Source organism: Narcine bancroftii, chromosome 3 (genome assembly GCF_036971445.1).
Source record: "Narcine bancroftii isolate sNarBan1 chromosome 3, sNarBan1.hap1, whole genome shotgun sequence".
Taxonomy (NCBI): domain Eukaryota; kingdom Metazoa; phylum Chordata; class Chondrichthyes; order Torpediniformes; family Narcinidae; genus Narcine; species Narcine bancroftii.
In genome coordinates, this window is record NC_091471.1 from 109836773 (window position 1) to 109856899 (window position 20127).

At 39.0% G+C, this 20127-nt stretch overlaps 1 protein-coding gene across 5 annotated transcripts in view; it reads left to right on the forward strand.

The window, feature by feature from the left end:
• The window catches only part of phox2bb (paired like homeobox 2Bb), a 47832-nt gene extending 27911 nt beyond the window's left edge, over positions 1-19921 (forward strand). For 2 of the 5 annotated variants that reach the window (XM_069922808.1, XM_069922809.1), the window contains 5 exons: positions 13249-13412; positions 15107-15231; positions 16947-17201; positions 18044-18231; positions 18985-19921. In XM_069922808.1, coding sequence (XP_069778909.1) covers positions 15144-15231; positions 16947-17201; positions 18044-18231; positions 18985-19446 — 993 coding nt within the window. In that variant the 5' untranslated portion in view covers positions 13249-13412; positions 15107-15143 and the 3' untranslated portion in view covers positions 19447-19921. Of the gene's footprint in view, positions 1-13248; positions 13413-15106; positions 15232-16942; positions 17202-18043; positions 18232-18984 lie in introns of those variants that run through there. The other 3 variants (XM_069922806.1, XM_069922807.1, XM_069922810.1) reach the window with 2 other exon arrangements.
• Positions 19922-20127: the final 206 nt, after the last annotated feature.

Consider the following 20127-nt stretch of genomic DNA (forward strand, 5'->3'; position numbering starts at 1 on the left):
AACAGGCCCTTCAGTCCAACTTGCCAATGCCAACCAAAATCTCCCTACATTTGTCCCATATCTCTCTGAACCCATCCTATCCATGTATCTAACCTATAGTGCCTGCCTCAACCACCTCGTTCCGTACACCCACCACCCTCCATGTAAAAAAGTTATCCCTCAGGTTCTTATTAAAACTTACCTCTCTCACATTAAACCTATGTCCTCTGGTTACTGATTCCCCTATTCTGGGCAAAAGACTCTGCATTCACCTGACCTATTCCAGTCATGATTTTGCACACTTCTGTGATACTCTCCCTCCATCCAGGGCTCCAAGGAATAAACCACTAGCCTGCTCAATCTCTCCTTATAGCTCAGGCCCCTGATTGCTGGCAACACCCTTGTAAATTTTCGATGCACCTTCTCCAGCTTGACAACATCTTTCCTGAAGCACAGTGGCCAAAACTGAACACAGTACTTCAAAAGGGGCCTCAGCAACATCTTATACAACTGCAGCATGGCCTCCCAACTTCTCTTCTAAATCCTCTGACTGACCAAGGCTAACAGGCCAAAAACCTTTATGACCATCCTATCTACCTGTGAAGTTGATTTCAAAGTTCTATATCAGTCACTCATCCTGGTGCCTTGATGACTATCACCCAGTAGTACTAACATCTACTGTGATGAAATGCTTCGAGAGGTTTAACACCTACCTAAGCAAGGACTGAACCTATTGCAATTTACCTATCGTCACAATCGCTCCACAGCAGACACAATATCACTGGCTCTCCACTTAGCTCTGGATCACCTCGAAAACAGCAACACATACATATTTGAGCTCTTCATTGACTAAAGCTCAACTTTCAACACAATTATTCCTTCAGTGCTCGTCAACAAGCTCCAAACCCTGGGCATCTTCACTCTCTGCAACCAGAACCTTGACTTCCTCATCAGAAGACCACAGACAGTATGATTTAGAAACAATGTCTCCTCCTCACTGACAGTCAACAAAGGCACTGCTCAAGGATGTGTGCTTAGCTCACTGCTCTAACTACTCTATACCCATGACTGTGTGGCTAGGCACTGTACCAATGCGATCTATAAATTTGCCATTGTCACTGCAGTTGGCAGATTCACAAACAGCAGTGAAGAAGCATACAGGAGGGAGCTAGATCAGTTAGTTGGGTCGTGTCACACCAACAACCTTGCACTCATTGTTAGAAAAACCAAAGAGATTATTGTGGACTTCAGGAGGAAGTCAGGAGAACATAAATCAGTTCTCATTGAGGGCTCAGCAGTGGAGAGGGTCAAGAACCTCAAATTCCTGGGTGTCAACATCTCTGAGGATCTGTCCTGAGCTTCTATATTGATGCGATCATGAAAATGGCTCACCAGTGGCTAGACTTTTTGAGGAGTTTAAGGAGATTCAGAATGTAACCGATGACTCGCAAATGTCTACAGATGTACCATGGAAAGCATTATTGGTTGCATCACTGTCTAGTACAGAGGTGCCAATGCTCAAGACAAGAATAAACATCAGAGGGTTGTTAACTCAGCCTGTGACATAACAGGCACCAGTGTTCTCTCAATTGATAATATCTATAAAAGCCTCTATCCTCAAGGACCCCTAGCATGCCCTCTTCACTGTGCTACCATCAGAGAAAAGGTACTGGAGCCTGAAGACTGGCACTAAGTGGCATAAGGACAGCTTATTTCCCTCTGTCATCAGATTCCTGAATCAACAGTGAACCAGACACTGCCTTACATTGAATTTTTCTTGCACTATTTTTATTTATTTTGTAAGGTGATTTATATAAATGTTTGCTCTATAATTGCTGCTGCAAAGCAACAAATTTTATGACAATAATTTCTGTTCTGATTCTGATTCTGACCTGCACTACTAACTCCCTTTTCTCTACAATGCTCACCAGATCTCTACCATTCATTGTGTAGCTTCTACCCATATTAGACCTCCCAAATTTTGGAGGTTGTTGACCATATCTAAGGGAATAATTGTGTTGAAGGCTGAGCTGTAGTCGACAAAGACCAGCCGTATGTATGAGTTCCTCTGCCCACCTCCACAACCGATTAAGATCCTGCTACAATTTCGTATTTATTGTTAGAGAACATACATGACATCACATACAACCCCGAGATTCTTTTTTCCTGCAGGTGAGGCAGAATTACCCCTTATTGGTAATGTGAAAAAAAAACTATGCAATGTAAACATAAAATGAAATGTAAACAAACTGACTGTGCAATATAAAGAAGAAAACAACAATAAAGTGCAATGACTTCCCATTAGGCATTTGTTGAATAACATCCCTTATCTCTAAAAAGGAGAATCCAATTTCCTCACATTATCTTCACCTAATATTGGCAAATTTAAATCCGACAAAAAAGATTCAATAGAACCATCGTCTCGAACTCCCTGGTAAGAGTCCTTAAATGAGCCTCTAATTGAGTTTGTGGTTGAGGAGTCTGATGATGGAGAGGTAGGTACTGTTCCAGAACCTGATGGTGTGAGTTTTGTGGCACTTATTCCTCTTTCCTGAAGGTAGCAGTGAGAACAGAGTGTGTGCTGGGCAATGAGGATCGTTGATGATTGCTGCTGTTCTCCAATGGCAGTGTTCCCGTTGATGTTCTTGATAGTGGGGAGGCTTTTGCCTGTGATGTGCTAGGCTGTGTTCAAGGATTTATACTCAGGGTTATTAGTGTCCCCATACCAGACTGTGATGCAGCCGGTCAGCAAACTTCCCACCACACATATGTAGAAATTTGCCAGGGTTTCCAATATCATACCAAACCTTAGCAAACTCCCGAGGAAGTAGAGGCACTGATGTGCTTTATTCATGATGCCATTAGTGTGTTGGCTCCAGGAAAGATCCTCTGAGATAATGATTCCCAAGAACTTAAATTTGCTCACCCTCTCCACCTCTGATCCCCCATAATCAGTGGACTGTACACATCTAGTGTTCCCTTCCTGAAGTCAACAATCAGCATTTTATTTTTGGTGTCGTTGAATGTGAGGTTATTGTTGGTGCACCATTTGATAAAGTTTTCAATCTCCCTCCTGCATGCTGAGTCATCACCCCTTTTTATATAACCATTACTGTGGTATTGTCAATGTATTTGTAGATAGTGTTGTTGTTGAACCAAGCCACACAGTTGTAGGTGTAAAGTGAGTAGAGCAGGGGGCTAAGAACGCAGCCCTATGCTGCTCCAATACTGATGGAGATTGTAGAGGAGATGTTCTTACTGATTGTGGTCTGGACGTGAGGAATTTAAGGATCCAATTACACAGTGGGATGCTGAGTCCCAGGACTTGGAGTTTGATGATCAGTTTTGAGGGGATGATCATGTTAAATGCTGAATTATAGTTAATAAACAGCATCCTGATGAATCCATCTTTACTGTCCAGGTGTCCCAGAGCTTTGAGTAGAGCCAGTGAGGTAGCATCTAACATAGACCTGTTGCTACGATAGGCAAACTAGAACGTATCCATGTCACCATTCAGACAGGAGCTAATATGATCATTCAATAGTCTTTCAAAGCACTTCATCACTGTTGATGTAAATGCTACTGGTTGATAGTCATTAAGGCAGGTTATTACACTCTTCTTGGGAACTGGTATGATTGACGTAACGTGATTACACAACCGGTATGTTGAAGCAACACATTAGAAATCTAATAATCTATTGGAATTTTCTGGGTCCCATGCTCTCTACATCCCAGTGATATAATCCCAGGGCAATACACAATGCATTACCTCTAGGTATTGTATAAAAATGGACTCAGGTAGTGTGTATGCCTGTCATGTTCACTGTGCAGTTGGTTTGCCTGCCTGTCCCATTTGCTGACCAAAGTTGGTGTTGCCAAAACTACTGGAAGTGCAGAAATTGACCAAGATGAGACAGGTGAATTAGTAGATGAAGCTCAGCATCAGAGCACAGATGATCCAGCCAGAACTTCACAAGATCATCACTTCACCTGCAAGTTGTGCCTGTCCTCCAATTGAAAGGCTTCAGTTTATTTTCTGCCCAAGATCTTCAAATAGAAAAATATGCAAGTGTTCAGGAGACTGAGACTTTAGAAGGAGCAGCAGAAGAAGATAACTGCATTTTAATGCCATCAGAGATTTTTTGCGTGAGGTGGAATGAAGAACTTTGTGGGATACTAGGAGCAAAACTTGAAACAAATTAATCTCTGTGCATGCAGAAGGAGATGATGGTGGGATGCTTTGTTACCTTCATTATTCAAGAACTGAAGACAAGAAACAGAAAATGTTCAGTCATCTCACATTGGCAGTTGTGTCAACAGATGGTTACCAAATCTTTTTCAGATACCAAGATATTCCTCATTCTCTAAAATTAGTTAGTAGATTTCAGGCTTCACACTTCACTATGAGTCAGATTGTCATTAAATGTATACTTTGCAATGTGTTGTTCATTCCTCAAAAGGAAGTAACTGGCATGAAGAACTTTAAACCCCCTTCCTCATGGTATTTTTACCAGCAGATCTATTGCATCAAGTGCTTCATGCATTGTGGAAGAAATGGATCAAAACATTAAAAAATATGAAGTAAGAGCAGGAGTAGGCCTCTTGGCCCTTCCAGACTGCATTCTTTCTATCTCTAATCCTTCATTCTTTTGTATGTACTCTGACAATAAATCTGAAATCTGAATCTATCAACCTCCGTTTTGAATGCAATTAAGGCTTGAACTTTCAAAGCACTCAGGGTCGATAATTCCAAGGATTCACCAGCATTTGACTGAAGATATTTCTCTTCACTTCAATCCTACATTGTTTAATCCTTTGAGACATTGATCCCTAGTTCAGACTCTTAACTGGAGAAAATGGTTCCTGCATCCGCACCATGAAGCCCCCTAGAAAGTTTGCATGTTTCAATTAGGTCACTCCCATTCTTCTTCACTTCCATTGTGCAGCCTGCTTCCTCTCTCCTTGTGCAATAGACCTGCATCCCAGAAACTTAGCTGGTTCATCTTCACTGCACTCCTCCCATTGGGAATGTATGCCTTTATAGACAAGAAGAAAAATTTGTACACAATATTCTTTCTTTGATTTCATCTGATTACAACAATATAATTGTAAAAAGAATCTATTTGAATTCTCTTGCAATGAAAGCTATATGGCCCTCTTTACTGTAGCTGAATGTTATTTTTCAGCATAGAAGAATATCTGGAACCACTGCAAAATCAACACTTGCCAATTTCTCATCATTTAAAAAATATTCTATTTTTCCTAGATAACTTCATTTTTTTCAGATTGTAGTCTATCTGCCATGCTGTTTCCCATTCACTTAGCCTGTCTCTATATCCCCTCTTTGCATCCTCGTCATACTTGCATTTAATGTCATGCCATCAAAAAGTTTAGAGATATTACATATGCTCCCTGAGCTGAATTATTGAGATTGGTCATGAATACTTGGGGCTTGAACACTGATCCATGTGTTTCTCCACACTCGCAGTCTTCCAGTCTCAAAAGCATCTAAGTCTCAGTACAGTTTGCTTTCTACCTGTTAATATGCCAGCATATTATTCAATGTGCCTTGACCTTATTCACCAAATCTAGATTTACCACTTGTAATGGCTCATGGCTCATTTAGTTTACAAGATGCATCATCAAAGAACTTTAAGAATTGATTAAAAGTTGACTTGGTATCATTAATCCAATCAAACATCTCAAATGTAAGCTTAAATCTTGCTCACTTATTCTTGTAATGCACATAAAAGGCCAAAGCTGGAAGAAAGGAGCCAATTAAAGAGATAAAATATGATGGGGCTGCTAGGGAAACACTTTTCCTAGTTATAAAATGGCAATTATTGCATATAGAAAGTAGGTTATGCCAACAGATCAAAACAATAGCCATGGTATCAATGTAAAACAGAAATGTCTTCCCATTTCATAGATGGCTTAATAATTTATGCTTACTTAGACCTTAAAGTACTTTAGAACAAGAGGAGAAAAAAAATGATGGAGAAGATCAAAAGGAAGGCTTGGGAAGAGAAGAAATTTCATTTTTGTTGTTTATGTCAATGCTGTTGAAGACAATGAAACTGGAAAGTAGCCAACGCTTACTGGGGTAATCAAGGAAAAAAAGTAGAAAGATAAATAAGCATCCTCAGCATACTGGGTCAGTTGTAGTCAACCTGAATCTTTAATATGAGGCAGGATTCTTAAGAATTTAGAAACATTTAGTTAAGTTAAGCCAATAGGCATATACAGTAAAAAAAAAACCTTGGTAACTTACTAATCACAGAGCGCCTCTGGCATAGGGAATACTTAAAAGTGTTTTGTGAGTGGAAAGTAAAACGTTGAGAACCATTGCCTGGTCCTTTCTGTATGTCTTTTTCATATCTTATATCTCTAATGTAACACATTTTTGGGGAATAAAGAAATGAACATGACTAAAGATACAGTAGAAGCATTTTGATGGCAATGAGTGAAAAGGGAGTTGCAGAGTTTAAAGATGTACAAAATACTGTAAAAGTGCAAGATAATAGAATTGTGAGTTTTAGAGGAAGGGATTAAAGATATAAATTAAGAATAAATATAAATCACTGGCTAAGGCAGAATTAGAATTGCTTTGTAATTTTAGGCATTCTATTATAAGAAGAATATTGAAGCCACAACTACACTATAAATTCTACAACAGTTTATAATATAAATTGATTGGGATATTACCACTGTGGAAAATAGAATTGTGCAGAAATACTTGAGATACTGGCAAATCCTTGAGAAAGACAAGCTATGTAGATAATTAATTTGAAGAGACAAAAAAAGATTATTTTCTCTGGCTCAGGATTCTTTGATGGGGAATCACCAATTTTAAATTGTCATTGGAAAGAGGGGAGAAAGAAGATAGGAACATTCATGTTTAAATTTGTTGCTGTTGAAATGCTTTGGCAAAAAGGATGAATAAAACAGAGAATTGCACCATTAAGGGAATTCTGGATCATGATTTAAACTAGGGGAAGATGTTGGGAGGGGTGGGGGTGGGGGGGGGGAGTGGGAATGCTACTGTTTGGAGAGAGCTAAGGATCCGTTCTTTTGTCTGCAGTAATAGCAGATCATCATCAAAATATCACTTGGTGTACAAACTGATGTTCTATTACCCTATCACATCTAAAGGCTGGAATGAATTGCCTCTTGTAATGTCTTGGATGTCTACCATTCTACAAAAACACTAAAGTCGATGAGAATGATAAGGAATAGGTCACACAGAGAAAAATTTAGCCAGATGCTTCTGCAACAACCCTCAGTATTACCCTCAAGGTTTCTTTTGCCTTTTCTACAGAATAGCACAGATACCTAAATCTCGGAGGAGTGGACAAGGTTTATGTGAAGTAGAATTGCAGGAAGCAATGAAAATGTGTAAACCATCATTCATAGATGTAAACATTTAAAGGTGTTGAGAAAGAATGAGAAGCGTACAAGTTTCACAGTGGGGAAGCAATTCAGTATTGTAGAACACATAAGACCTATTCATTTCATTTAAAAATGTTAAAGGAAATATGAACATCTTATTACAATTCAAGGGCAAAGAAGTGTGTACAATGCTTGTTTGCCTTTTCTCTCAAGGCAGGACTTTATTTCGTTAAGAAATATCCTGCATCCAATGGTGTCACATCTGCAGGGAGTGAAAGCAGAATATTTGTGGACTTAGGATGAAGAAGGCTCACCAGTCGCTCTACTTTGTGAAATGTTTGAGGAGATTCAGTATGTCAGTGAGTACATTCAAATACTTCTACAGTGTACCATGGAGAACATTCTGGCTGGTTGCATCACTGTCTGTTATGGAGGTACCAACACTCAGGACAAGAAAAAATCCCAAAGGGTTATTAACTCAGCCTGTGATATCGCGAGCACCAGTCTTCTTCAGTCCAGCGAGCACATCTACGAGAGGCAGTGCCTTAAAGAAGGTAGCCTTTATCCTCAAAGACCACCATAACCCTGACCATGCCCTCTTTACTCTGCTACCATTGGGGAAAAGATACAGGAGCCTAAAGATGAGCACTTAATGGCACAAGGACAGCATCCTTCCTACTGCCATCAGATTCCTGAATGACCAATGACCCAAAGACACTGCTTCACTTTGACTTTTTGTGCACTATCTTTATTTATTTTTTGTACAGTTTATATAAATGTTTTCCCCTTTGATCCTGCTGCAAAACAACAAATGTTGTGACTTTTCATGACAATAAATTTTAATCTGACTCTGATTCTAACTTAGATTAGACTGAATCCTATGATAGATTTCAGATACTTGCAGATGGCACTAACCCTCCTTTTTCATACTATCATTATATCTCTATCTATCTATCTATCTATCTATCTATCTATCTATCTATCTATCTATCTGTCTATCTATCTATCTATCTGTCTGTTTATCTATCTATCTATGTCTGTCTGTTTATCTATCTATCTATGTCTATCTATCTATCTATCTATATATCTGTCTGTCTGTCTATCTATCTATCTATCTATCTGTCTATCTATCTATCTATCTATCTGTCTGTCTGTTTATCTATCTATCTATGTCTGTCTGTTTATCTATCTATCTATGTCTGTCTATCTATCTATCTATCTATCTATTAATCTATCTATCTGTCTATCTATCTATCTATCTATCTATCTATCTATCTGTCTATCTATCTATCTATCTATCTATCTATCTGTCTATCTATCTGTCTGTCTATCTATCTATCCATCTATCTGTCTATCTATCTATCTATCTGTCTATCTATCTATCTGTCTGTCTGTTTATCTATCTATCTATGTCTGTCTGTTTATCTATCTATCTATCTATCTATCTATCTATCTATCTATCTGTCTGTCTATCTATCTATCTACCTGTCTGTCTATCTATCTATCTATCTGTCTGTCTGTCTGTCTATCTATCTATCTATCTGTCTATCTATCTATCTGTCTGTCTGTTTATCTATCTATCTATGTCTGTCTGTTTATCTATCTATCTATGTCTGTCTATCTATCTATCTATCTATCTATCTATTAATCTATCTATCTGTCTATCTATCTATCTATCTATCTGTCTGTCTGTCTATCTATCTATCTATCTGTCTATCTATCTATCTGTCTGTCTGTTTATCTATCTATCTATGTCTGTCTGTTTATCTATCTATCTATGTCTGTCTATCTATCTATCTATCTATTAATCTATCTATCTGTCTATCTATCTATCTATCTATCTATCTGTCTATCTATCTATCTATCTATCTGTCTGTCTGTCTATCTATCTATCCATCTATCTGTCTATCTATCTAACTATCTATCTCTGTCTGTCTATCTATCTATCTGTCTGTCTGTCTATCTATCTATCTGTCTGTCTGTCTGTCTATCTATCTATCTATCTATCTATGTAATATTTTGCATTATCTTTTTTCTTCTCATATAGTAATTTAACATACTTTTTTTATTGATTATTGTTTTTATGTACCTCTGTAGCTGCAAGGTGAAACTCTTCTCATCTCAAAACTATTACATGTTACAATTTGATAAGACATTTTAATTGTAATTTATGAATGTGTCAAGAGCATTCCCTCTGCGTCATGGTTTAATGGTAAGGTCTTTGGTAACTACTGAAGGATATGCAATTTCATAAACACCAAGGCAAAGAATGTGTTAAACTCTGTTGTATGAGCAACAGTTGAACGACTAATGTAAGAATATGAACCATCTGTTGACCCATAAATAAAGAAAAATAAAGGCCAGGACAACTCCTTGGAAATGTAATGGCGACCCCATCGGACAACGTTGTATTGACTGTATCTGAAGGTGATTATTGATTTCAGGGTTACTGAGTGACCTGTCTGTTACATAATGCGCGAAGTCAAAGCCTGGGGATATTATTGGGAGTTCAAAATCACTTCCGTAATCAACAAGTGCCAAAGGTTCATCAACTTTAGCCCAAAAAGGAGCTGGGATTTTTTTTCTATTGTATTCTTGGGGTAAATAGAGCGGATTTTTTTTAAATGGGAAGCGCTTTGTGATGCCAAGAATATTATCTGGCGTGCAGTGCATGCTATGTTCTTATATAAAGTTTTTCTTTCCGTTGGTTGTATTCAGCCTCACTGCCCAAGGATGCAATAATATCAAATGTTTATACTTTTGCACATGACAAGTTTATCCTGTCATGGAGAATCCCGCTGGCTTTAAGACTTTTCGGCCCACTTTCCCATCCTCGGGCGTCTCATTCTTCACTTTAAAGCTGTTTGGATTCAGCGACAATTAAAAGTGGCTGAAAATCCTCCCCCACCAACCAATAGCGTTTTAAATTGCACTCGAGGCGATGGAAACGAAATCAGGTCTTCAATGTTGTCAGCTACGGACACGATACGAAAACGCACATCGGGGCAGAATTGTGAAGCGCTTACTGGCAAAGAGAAGCGGGTTTAAAAACCACTCTGTTTATTAAGAACAAAGTAGACAGATTTGTTTCCTGCAAATCACAATGGAACCCTCTATCAATAAAATCATGAATCACTTTCTAAATTCATATTCCCATCGAGCCTCTCTGGGTTAATTGCTCAAATTGCGCTGCAGTTGAAAGTTAAGGTCAGTCGCCGAAGTTGAGCGTGCACGACCCTACAGTGAACCCCAGATTTATTTAAATATTAGGCATCATCTGAAATGGAAGAAAGCGGCATTTTGAACAACTTGAACTAATCGCCTGAAAAAAAGAGCCATGAAAGTCCCTTCTTGTGTTCTGTTTCCTCGCCTGCTTAGTTAATCAAGTAATATAATTGGTGGACTTATGAATCAAAATATAGAATTAAATGCACCATGCGGAAATATTAACAGTGCAACACTTTATGTTAATTAACATCACATTACATTTTATATTGGGTTTTGTTGATCAAGGATGTTCTGATGGAAACTTTTACTTACTGCTTTTATGCATTATATTTAGTTTGCCATACAAAAAAAAGCGAAAATTTGCATTGTCATAATTTGTTTACATATCCATTTAATCTACGCCTAAGGTTTACATTAAACGCCGCGCTATGAATTAAAAGTGACTATCATTTTCTTCATCGTAGGCGGACCTCATTGTGTATGTTGACACTAATCAGTTAATTCCACTGAACCTCTGGATAAACAATAGCTGGTTGTTGAACAGTAATGGATGTGGCCAGCTCTGTGGACGTCCTAGCTGTGTGTGTATCCATACAGCCAGGTTGCCTGAGGGGTTGTACATGCAAAACTCGGGACAGAAGCTGGTTAATGAGCCTGACCCAGACTCCCCCAACAGCACTTCAATTGATGCTTAATAACGATTTGACAGGTGATGTGAATAAATACTAATAATAACGTCAATTACTAATACAAAGGCAATTTGACAGCTTTAGCTGTATGAAGAGACCCCGTGATCATATCTTCCAATCCATCTATCTGTTGGCCTTCTTGCGATTCTAAGGGTTGTTTTTAACCGAGGAATAATTTTGATTTTCGTAATTTGTCCACACATAAAATTGTGTTGGTTAAGTAGTGATATCACTAAAAAATAACTTCTAAGATACGATCGGGATGCATTTTCCGCGTAATTAAATTAAGCTAAAATACACGCCTTCTCCAACACGCCGCTGGAATGAAGTTATCTTTGAAACCTTGCGTCGAGTTCTGAGCCATGGACGCGTGCTCTGTGAATCTTAATAATACCGCGAGCACTTAATTAATTATATCATCCAGCAACCATCCATTCGCGCTCTCATGCCGTCCTGCCTCTCTCTTATAGAGGTTTTAATGATTTGCCATCTTTCTTGGTTTTGAAGACTGGGTGCCAGGACTGCGCCGTGTCACTCGGCCACTTGAACCTTAAGGTCTTTATCTTAGTGATAAAGGGATGTAACATCCAACTCCGATTCAATTCTAAAGCATTGAAAAACATGTTAGAGCACGGGGATGCTAAAACGGCGGCTGAATAGATGAAATGTTGACAACAGATCCCGTTGAAAATTAAATTCCATCATATTTGTACAGTTTCTTATGAATCAGGCTCGTGTTTAGTACTGAGAGATTTAATGATCGCAGATTTTTATCTCTCAGTCTAAGGTCGATAGCAATTTTTTTTCTGTTAATGCTCACTAAAAGCTCAGGGTAATTTAGTAATTGATTCGAAGCAATGCCCGGCCTACATTTGGGGTAATAACTTTGCTAATTTTATCTATCAGAATGAGATTACCATGTTGATTCATGGGCACCACTTGTCTTCAGGTCACAGGGGGGCACTGGGATGCAAATCGTCTGATTAAACACACTCTTCTGCGAAGACAGCATCAAGAAAACTGCAATCACTGATGTGATAAATATCCAGGAAATTCCTTCACAAAATGACTTCAAATGCCTCAATGTACACCACCAATCTACATAGCGTTGTCATCTTATTCCAAATGCTCCGCTGATAGTTACGATATATATAAAAAATATTTGTCATTGAGGATGAACAACGATGGAGGTTTGACAAGTGATGTTAATGTTTAAAGCCATGTTTTCGAAAACGGGAAGCATTGCTTTAAAGCTGCCTGATTAAAGGTGGTTTCTCTCTGTTTAGAATGGTGATGAGTTGCTCCTTTTACCGTTGTGGATCTGTTATACCAGTACGCATGATTGCATTTGTGAGTGCTTCGTTCAGATCAATTCCAAAAAAAACCATGTAAACCCAGAAATGTAAAAACCGTACATAAAAATGACAAATGGAAGAGGATTTGGGACGGTGAAGGGTTGGTAGTGTGGCCTACCAATGTTCCGTGTTGATCTTACAGGTTTAAGCACTGTTTCATGGCAGCCGGCAAAAGGCCTCTCGCTAATTGAATTTGGTTTTCCCTCCTTTGTCATGGGCAGATGTCACTTTACATCTGTGCCTCTGTTCAAACGTGCTGCTTTTTTAAGCTTAGCAGATGTTCTCTCTTAAAACCACTCTGAAACTAGAAGAGAGCCGATACACAATTTTTATGCATTTAAAGTCCTTATCATTGGTATATTTCCCTTCCAAATATATTTCGCATGATTTACAGATATAAATGTTGATTATTTCTGAAGTTGAATAACTGTCTATGTATCAGTTAAAATGTGTCAATATGCATATTAGTGTAAGACACCAAGTCAAATGAAAAAGTAACGGTTATGTTTTCAAATATCGGTTATGATTTCTTTTCAGTACATACATTTGTGTAAAATGGAAAATAATAAAATTATGATCAACCATTTTCAACAGAATTTCTATTCCAGACTCCAGCAGTGCTACTTATAGTGGCTGCAATTGAACAGCTTATATATTGAAGGCGTCAATATTGGCGAATCTTCTCTAATTGAAGTGATACGAATATTTCCATACAATTCTCACTGGACTTGCAATATTCGAGCTGGTCCCACGTTGTAGAGTTTAGCCTCGGGTGAGACATCTTCTTAAAGTGAGACGTTATGCTAGCTTTGACAAGGCGTTTTCAGTCAATACATAACAGGAATACAATAGCATTTTGTTACGAGTTGTTTTGTTTCGCTGCCCTTCAACATTCCAATCTCTTTCAAAAAAAAAGTAAGGGGAGGAGAGAAAAAAGAAATCATTCTCCCCACCACAATTCACGCCTGGAATGGAAAGAACAATTCTGTTCTCCTTTCTATTTCTTCATCGTCCTTACAAATACCTAAACTCACGAGTTCATATATTTACACTCAGAACTGTCCACTCCCCCCCCCCCACCAACCGCTATTATTTTTATATTAGTCGGGTTTTTTGGGGGGAGAAAAAAGTTGAAAAAAAAAACCATGCAGTGTGCTTTAAATAACGAAAGTGAAATTAATAGTCACGGTCTTTTTAAAAGCAGAGTCTTCAACTAATTCTTGTTTATTTTTGAAAGTTGCTGTCACATCTGGTAAGCAGAGCTGGTTTTTTTTTCCTTGGGATTGCAGACAATATTCATGGCCTGGCTCCTATTTGCGCCTCTAATTGTATTGGGCTCGACTTAAAATTCGAAACGGGTGCTCCTGTCTTCGTTTCTATTAAATTATATTTGGGACGGTCTCCTTTTTTCTCCTCTTCCCTCTTCCCAGACGCGTGGTGGATGGCTGCTGGAGCAGTTGGTCTATAGCTTTAATAATTGAATTAGCCATTTGGTACAACTTTTTAGCCCGATCTGGGTCGCCAGAAGCTCGCGTGGAGAGCGCAAGTTTAACAAAACAAGGGCCGTTGATTGTCAGGCCCAAACCATTTATCTCACAACTAAATAAACGAGTCGACAAAAGATTTTTTTTCTCTATCAGAGGGAAAACAAACTTACAAAAACTGGAAAGGAAAGCAAGATGAAATGAAACCCGCCTTCAATTGTGCAGTGGGGCATTTTGTTCTTGCTTCGCTTTCATGTTTGATTTGATGTGACTTATTGGCCTGTCGATTAACGTCTGAAGCGAATAACAATCTTCTATGTGCCAAGTCCACCGCCACAACCAGGGATTTTACCTTCTTTATGAGGATACACAATTCACTTCAGTCCTTGCTCACTTAATGTTTTACGATTTTTGGATCGCAAAGCGAAGGATGTATTTTGAGACCGGCAGCAGGAATGTTGCTATATTTTTTCTTGTCTCTTCCAGTGTGAGCCAAACTATTGATCAGCTGTTTACGTTTTAACTCTGAATCAGAAAGAATGAAATTTGACCTTTGTAGAGATGTTCCCACCTTTCGCTGAAAATTCAATCCCAAATCTACTGCGAATCTATTGCGCTGCTAGTCGCAGAGAGTTTCCTTGAAATCCATTTGGATGCGATTCTGAGCAATACCTGCACCAATGTGTGAGATATTGCTTTTTCCCGTGGTGCGGTTGTCATCTGCCTTGCCTCAGTATTCAAATGACCTCAAAAAGGAGAAAAGTAAATCTTATTCTTTGATAAGATATTGTTGTGAATTGTAGCGTCTGAAAAATACAGAAGAATTTGTTTACTTTAACTGGATTCTTGTAACATTTGTTGCCGTTGTTTGTTGTTATTCGCCGAATGGAGGGAAACGGCATTCACATTCATATTCATGAAAGCGGGAATAAATAAAGATAAATTCTTGTAATAATACTCAGATTCGCATTCGTCTTTGCAGCTCTTTAGGTTTACGACTGAACCGAGTTGGAAGACAGATGCTTCCTTCGCCTTTGTCGTCTGGCTGGAGACGGATGATGAGAAAGCAATTTAGTGCAATGTGCAATTTGTTTTCCAGTGTCATGGGTAACTTTGTTTTCATTTCTCCGTAAACCAAAAAAAAATGTGTTCAAAGCTCAAAAGAAAGTCTTTCGTTATCAAAACCACAACTCAACACGTCCAGCTCCTCCATATCGTTCACAATTGTTTTTTTTCTTTAATTTTGAAAATGGGTTAATCCTTTCATTATAAATCGTCACCCGCCTCTTTAGAAATTGTTTGTGATATGTACACCTCAGAAAATGATTTTTAAAATTCTTTCATTTATTTATATCTCGGCGATTAATTAGAGCAAACGACAACATTGGTATTCGAAAACAATCTTTTTTCGATAACTTAATATTTATATTTTAAAAAGCATGCAACGTGTATTTCCAGTTTATTGTCGGTGTTTTGAGATTCTCACTGATATAAATAAATGTCTGTCAAGCTTACAATTTCGGTTGATATTTAGTAGATAACAAACTCTTAGATGTATTCAAACTATTCAGATTATTTAAAACCACCAACCATTGTTGTGTTTGATTTCATGGTAAAATCACATTTCAAAGCTGAAGGATTAATTCGGAAAAATATATTCTTTAGTTCGCTTGGTTAAAAATTCATTTTGTCTTAAACTATTCACCGAATTAATTTATTTTGACTTTTAAAAATAAATTTGTCCGACAGTGTACAAATGGAACTGGTGCCCCCCCCCCCCTTCCCCCGCCATGTACCTACTAAATATGTTTGTTCAAGTGAGAAGAAACGATAACTGAATAATATTGTCAAAAGATTATGTTAAACCTCATATGTTAATATACACTTCAAATGTTGTATTTCCGGTATTGGGAACCAAGAAGACGTTCCCGACATCAATTCCACAGATGACAATACCAAAACGAAATAGCGCTGGCTTACATTTTATTATTTAATCTTTCCAAAAAAAAAATCGAAATGCACAATTTAATAATAAAATAAAGATTAAATGTCCGCATTAGAATAAGATGTTCAAACCAGTTACCCTTGTTCATCGTCTTTCCTGTAAATTTCCCAGCCAGGTGTATTTAGAATTTTTTTTTCTTTTCTAGGCTAGCTCAGTTTTTGTATGGTGCCAGCGTCCAGCGAATGTCCACCCGTGATAACATTTCACGCACAACAGGCGGGAGTCTTGTTGTTAAATTGAGCGTGTAACATTATTACAAAAAGGCGGACCATGACACCCGGCTTCCTCCCCGAAAACAGAAAATATCTCAATTTGTGCCCGAGCTATGATCGCTTAAAAAGCTTAAAAGCGCAGGGAAATTGGATCAGGGAGAATCGTCACCCAACTTTCATTATTTAAAAGTAGTCTGATTGAATTAAGGGCAGGGATATGGTTAGAGGGATGATGGAGGGGACTTTGTGCGTAATGGTGTGGTATTAAATTCTAATTAGAGATGCAGGAATCAATGATAGGGAGGTTGGGCAGCTCAGTCCCCCTGTGCCAGCCCAATAGACTGATGAGTTATTGTCATGTAAAAGCGAAGGCAATAAGACCACCGCTTTGCTATTGTCCAAGTGGAAACAGCCAAGTTTATTATGAGGACTATATGCTCTAGAGACCTGAGGCAAGGCAGCTCATAGGAGGCATTTTGATAAAACTAAGCTCTCCTCTTAGAAAGAAGCCCAGTTGTAAAGCAGGCTCTGTGCTGTTCACATCTACCTACCAAAGGCACCTTCTCTATCTTTCTCTTTTTTTCTTTCTATTTTTGGACAGATAGCCAGAGCCTTTTCAATGTATAAAATGGAATATTCTTACCTCAATTCTTCTGCCTACGAGTCGTGTATGGCTGGTATGGACACTTCAAGCCTTGCTTCAGCTTATGCTGACTTCAGTTCTTGCAGCCAGGCGAGTGGATTCCAATATAATCCTATAAGGACCACATTCGGGGCCACCTCGGGATGTCCATCTCTGACTCCAGGATCCTGCAGCCTTGGAACTCTGAGGGACCATCAGAGCAGTCCATACGCAGCAGGTAAGGAACTCTCGCAATCCTTTCCAGAGAGCACCCCTTCTCCCCGCAACAAACATGTATATAGGAAGGTTGATTGCATTTGAAAATTGAAATGTGTTTAGTATTTACCAAACGAAATTTGCTTACACAAATGAAAGAATTTATCACGTTAGAAGCGATTGCAGGCAATGGGTAATTCAGTTACAGGGTTACACTATACTAGTCACACCCGAACCGCCAACAAAATTATCTTAAGCTGCCAAAATGATAGGCATAATTTATTTACTTTGCGATGATACGTAAAGCTTAGAAAATCTGTCCTGGTGTAATTAAATAACCAAAGACTAAAGCTCATTACCAGAATGTCTTTAAAGCAGAGTGGCTTGGACTAGGCAAACTTTAAGAGAACAATACTGACGAAAGATAATTTAGAAACAATTTTACATAATACTTGTTATAAGCCAGATTAAAACAATATAATCAAATAATGACATTATCTGATTGTATTTTGAATTGAATATTTTCCAATGTTTTGAGGAAGCTACTCTGAATAATTTATTGATTACTTACTTTATATTATTTTTTGTTCCACTAATCAGATCTTAAATGTTATTAAGCTTTCTGTTATTAAGTACACTTTTTCCACGTTCATTTTCAATTCAATGAATTCCAGGGCGAAACTGAGTATTGTTTCTTTATGCACCTGCCTTCTAATGAAGTACATTTCGAAATTCTATTTTCCCGCAATGCCATCGCTACACCTTCCTGCATTTTAAAGGAATATTTCGAGAGTTTTACCCGTGTTCTGATTTCTCGACTTTTCCCTTGACATTCCCTCCCACCGCCCTCCCCTCCCTCCACAGTACCATACAAACTGTTCACGGATCACGGCGGCTTGAACGAGAAGAGGAAGCAGAGGCGGATACGGACCACTTTCACCAGTGCCCAGCTGAAAGAACTGGAGCGAGTGTTTGCAGAGACCCACTACCCCGATATTTACACACGGGAAGAGCTGGCGCTGAAGATTGATCTCACCGAGGCCAGAGTACAGGTATTACTCAGACACCGATTTAGCTCGCGATGTTTACGCTTCACTTAGATGGGTATTTTATCAGTGAATGTGAGGATATATCTAATTGTACCATTTTCTGTATATCTGGACGACGCCCTCATCTTTCTTTTACACGGATAATAGAATAACTGCATTGCCAGTTATTATTTGTATTCTCTTGCTATGAAGGTTCCCAAAACACAGACGGAATCGGTTTTGAGATAAACTTTAATCGCGTAGGGAAACAGAGAAAAGGGCACAATGTAAACAATTAAACGGGGACAATTTCGAATCATTTTGGCTTTTTGCACAGTTAATATGTAATTTAAACCAACACACATCAATAGTACGATAGTGGCCGTCTGAGCTGCGAAAGGAGAAATTAATAAAATGTTCAGATCCGGGCGGAATTGCAATGTACGTTGTCTCTTGCTTCAATCCCATTGGATTCAGGAACATGTGTGCCCCTTAGTCACCTCTCCCATTGTTATTTCGAGTTCGCCAAGATTATCTCCACCATTGAACCTTTAACCACTTAAAAGTTGCTACTTTGGAGAGGGATTGGATCTCTTTGATGACCTGGTGAACCACGAACCTCATTGCCACTTCCACACTTTAAAAGCCCTCCTTCTGGGGTTCGGCCCGAAACGTTGCCTTCCATGGATGTAGCCTGACCCGCTGAGTCCCTCTAGCAATTTGGGTGTTACTGCAGTTTTCCAGCAGCAACAATCTCTTGTTTGCCTCCTTCCTCAGGTTTGGTTCCAGAACAGACGGGCCAAGTTCCGCAAACAGGAGAGGGCAGCGGCGGCTGCGGCGGCTGCGGCCAAAAACAGCGGCTCGTCCAAGAAATCAGACCTGCGTTCAGAGGACGACAACAAGGATTCGAAACCGGCCGATCCCGACAGCACGGGCCCGGGCAGCTGCGCACCGACCTCGGGCAGCGGGGGCGTTGCGTCCGGCAACGGGGGAGGAGGTGGTCTCGGTGGAGGGGGTGGCGGAGGAGGAGGAGGCGTGGGGGGTGGTGACTCCGCCAAGACGGCGGCGGCTGCAGCGGCTGCGGCGGCTGCAGGAGTTGCGGGCACTGGCTGGGCAACGGGTCCGGGCGGGGTGAGCACAGTGCCCGACTCAATAGGAGGTCCTTTCGCCAGCGTACTCTCCTCGCTGCAGAGACCCAACGGAACCAAAGCCACTTTAGTAAAGAGCAGCATGTTCTGAACTTGCCCATCCCCCACCACCCCCGCCCGCCCCATCCACTGGGATTAACATCTGTAAAAAAAAATCAAAACAAGAAAAATTCTTTTTGTGTGTCTTTCTACAGCCGTGTTCTGTGACTAAACTGTAAGAGTGTTATTCTCAGTATTAATTGTCTTCTCTAGTTGATCTTAAAAAAAACTTTACTCCCCTGTAGTCCACATGGAGTGCGTTTATGGAGAACACAAAATAAAACAGATCATCCCTTTTGAGTTATTTTGTTTAGGTAAAGGCTGGTTCATATAATAATAACAATACGGTATATATTTTTGTTAAATGCATGTTATCGTTTATTTTTTTTTCTCTGTCCCATTGAAATTATTGTAAGCATAATCCTGATAAATTATGTTTAGGAGTTCAAAATTATTTATACGTGGTATAATGGATGCTTATATTTAAATAAGGGAAATATTTCTACGTGTGCATATAGTTTTCCAAAAGTGTACCATTAACTTGATTGTTGATAATAAAATGCAAAGGTTGGAATATGTTTCTGTTTTCTTTGTGTTCCTGGAGACGATGCATCTCCATATCGTCCATATGTGACGATACATGTGGGAATTGAGAGGTAAAATTAACCTGAAACAGTGTTTTCAACTTCAAGCTACAGGAGAATGTCTATGTGTTTTCAAAATATTATTTGGC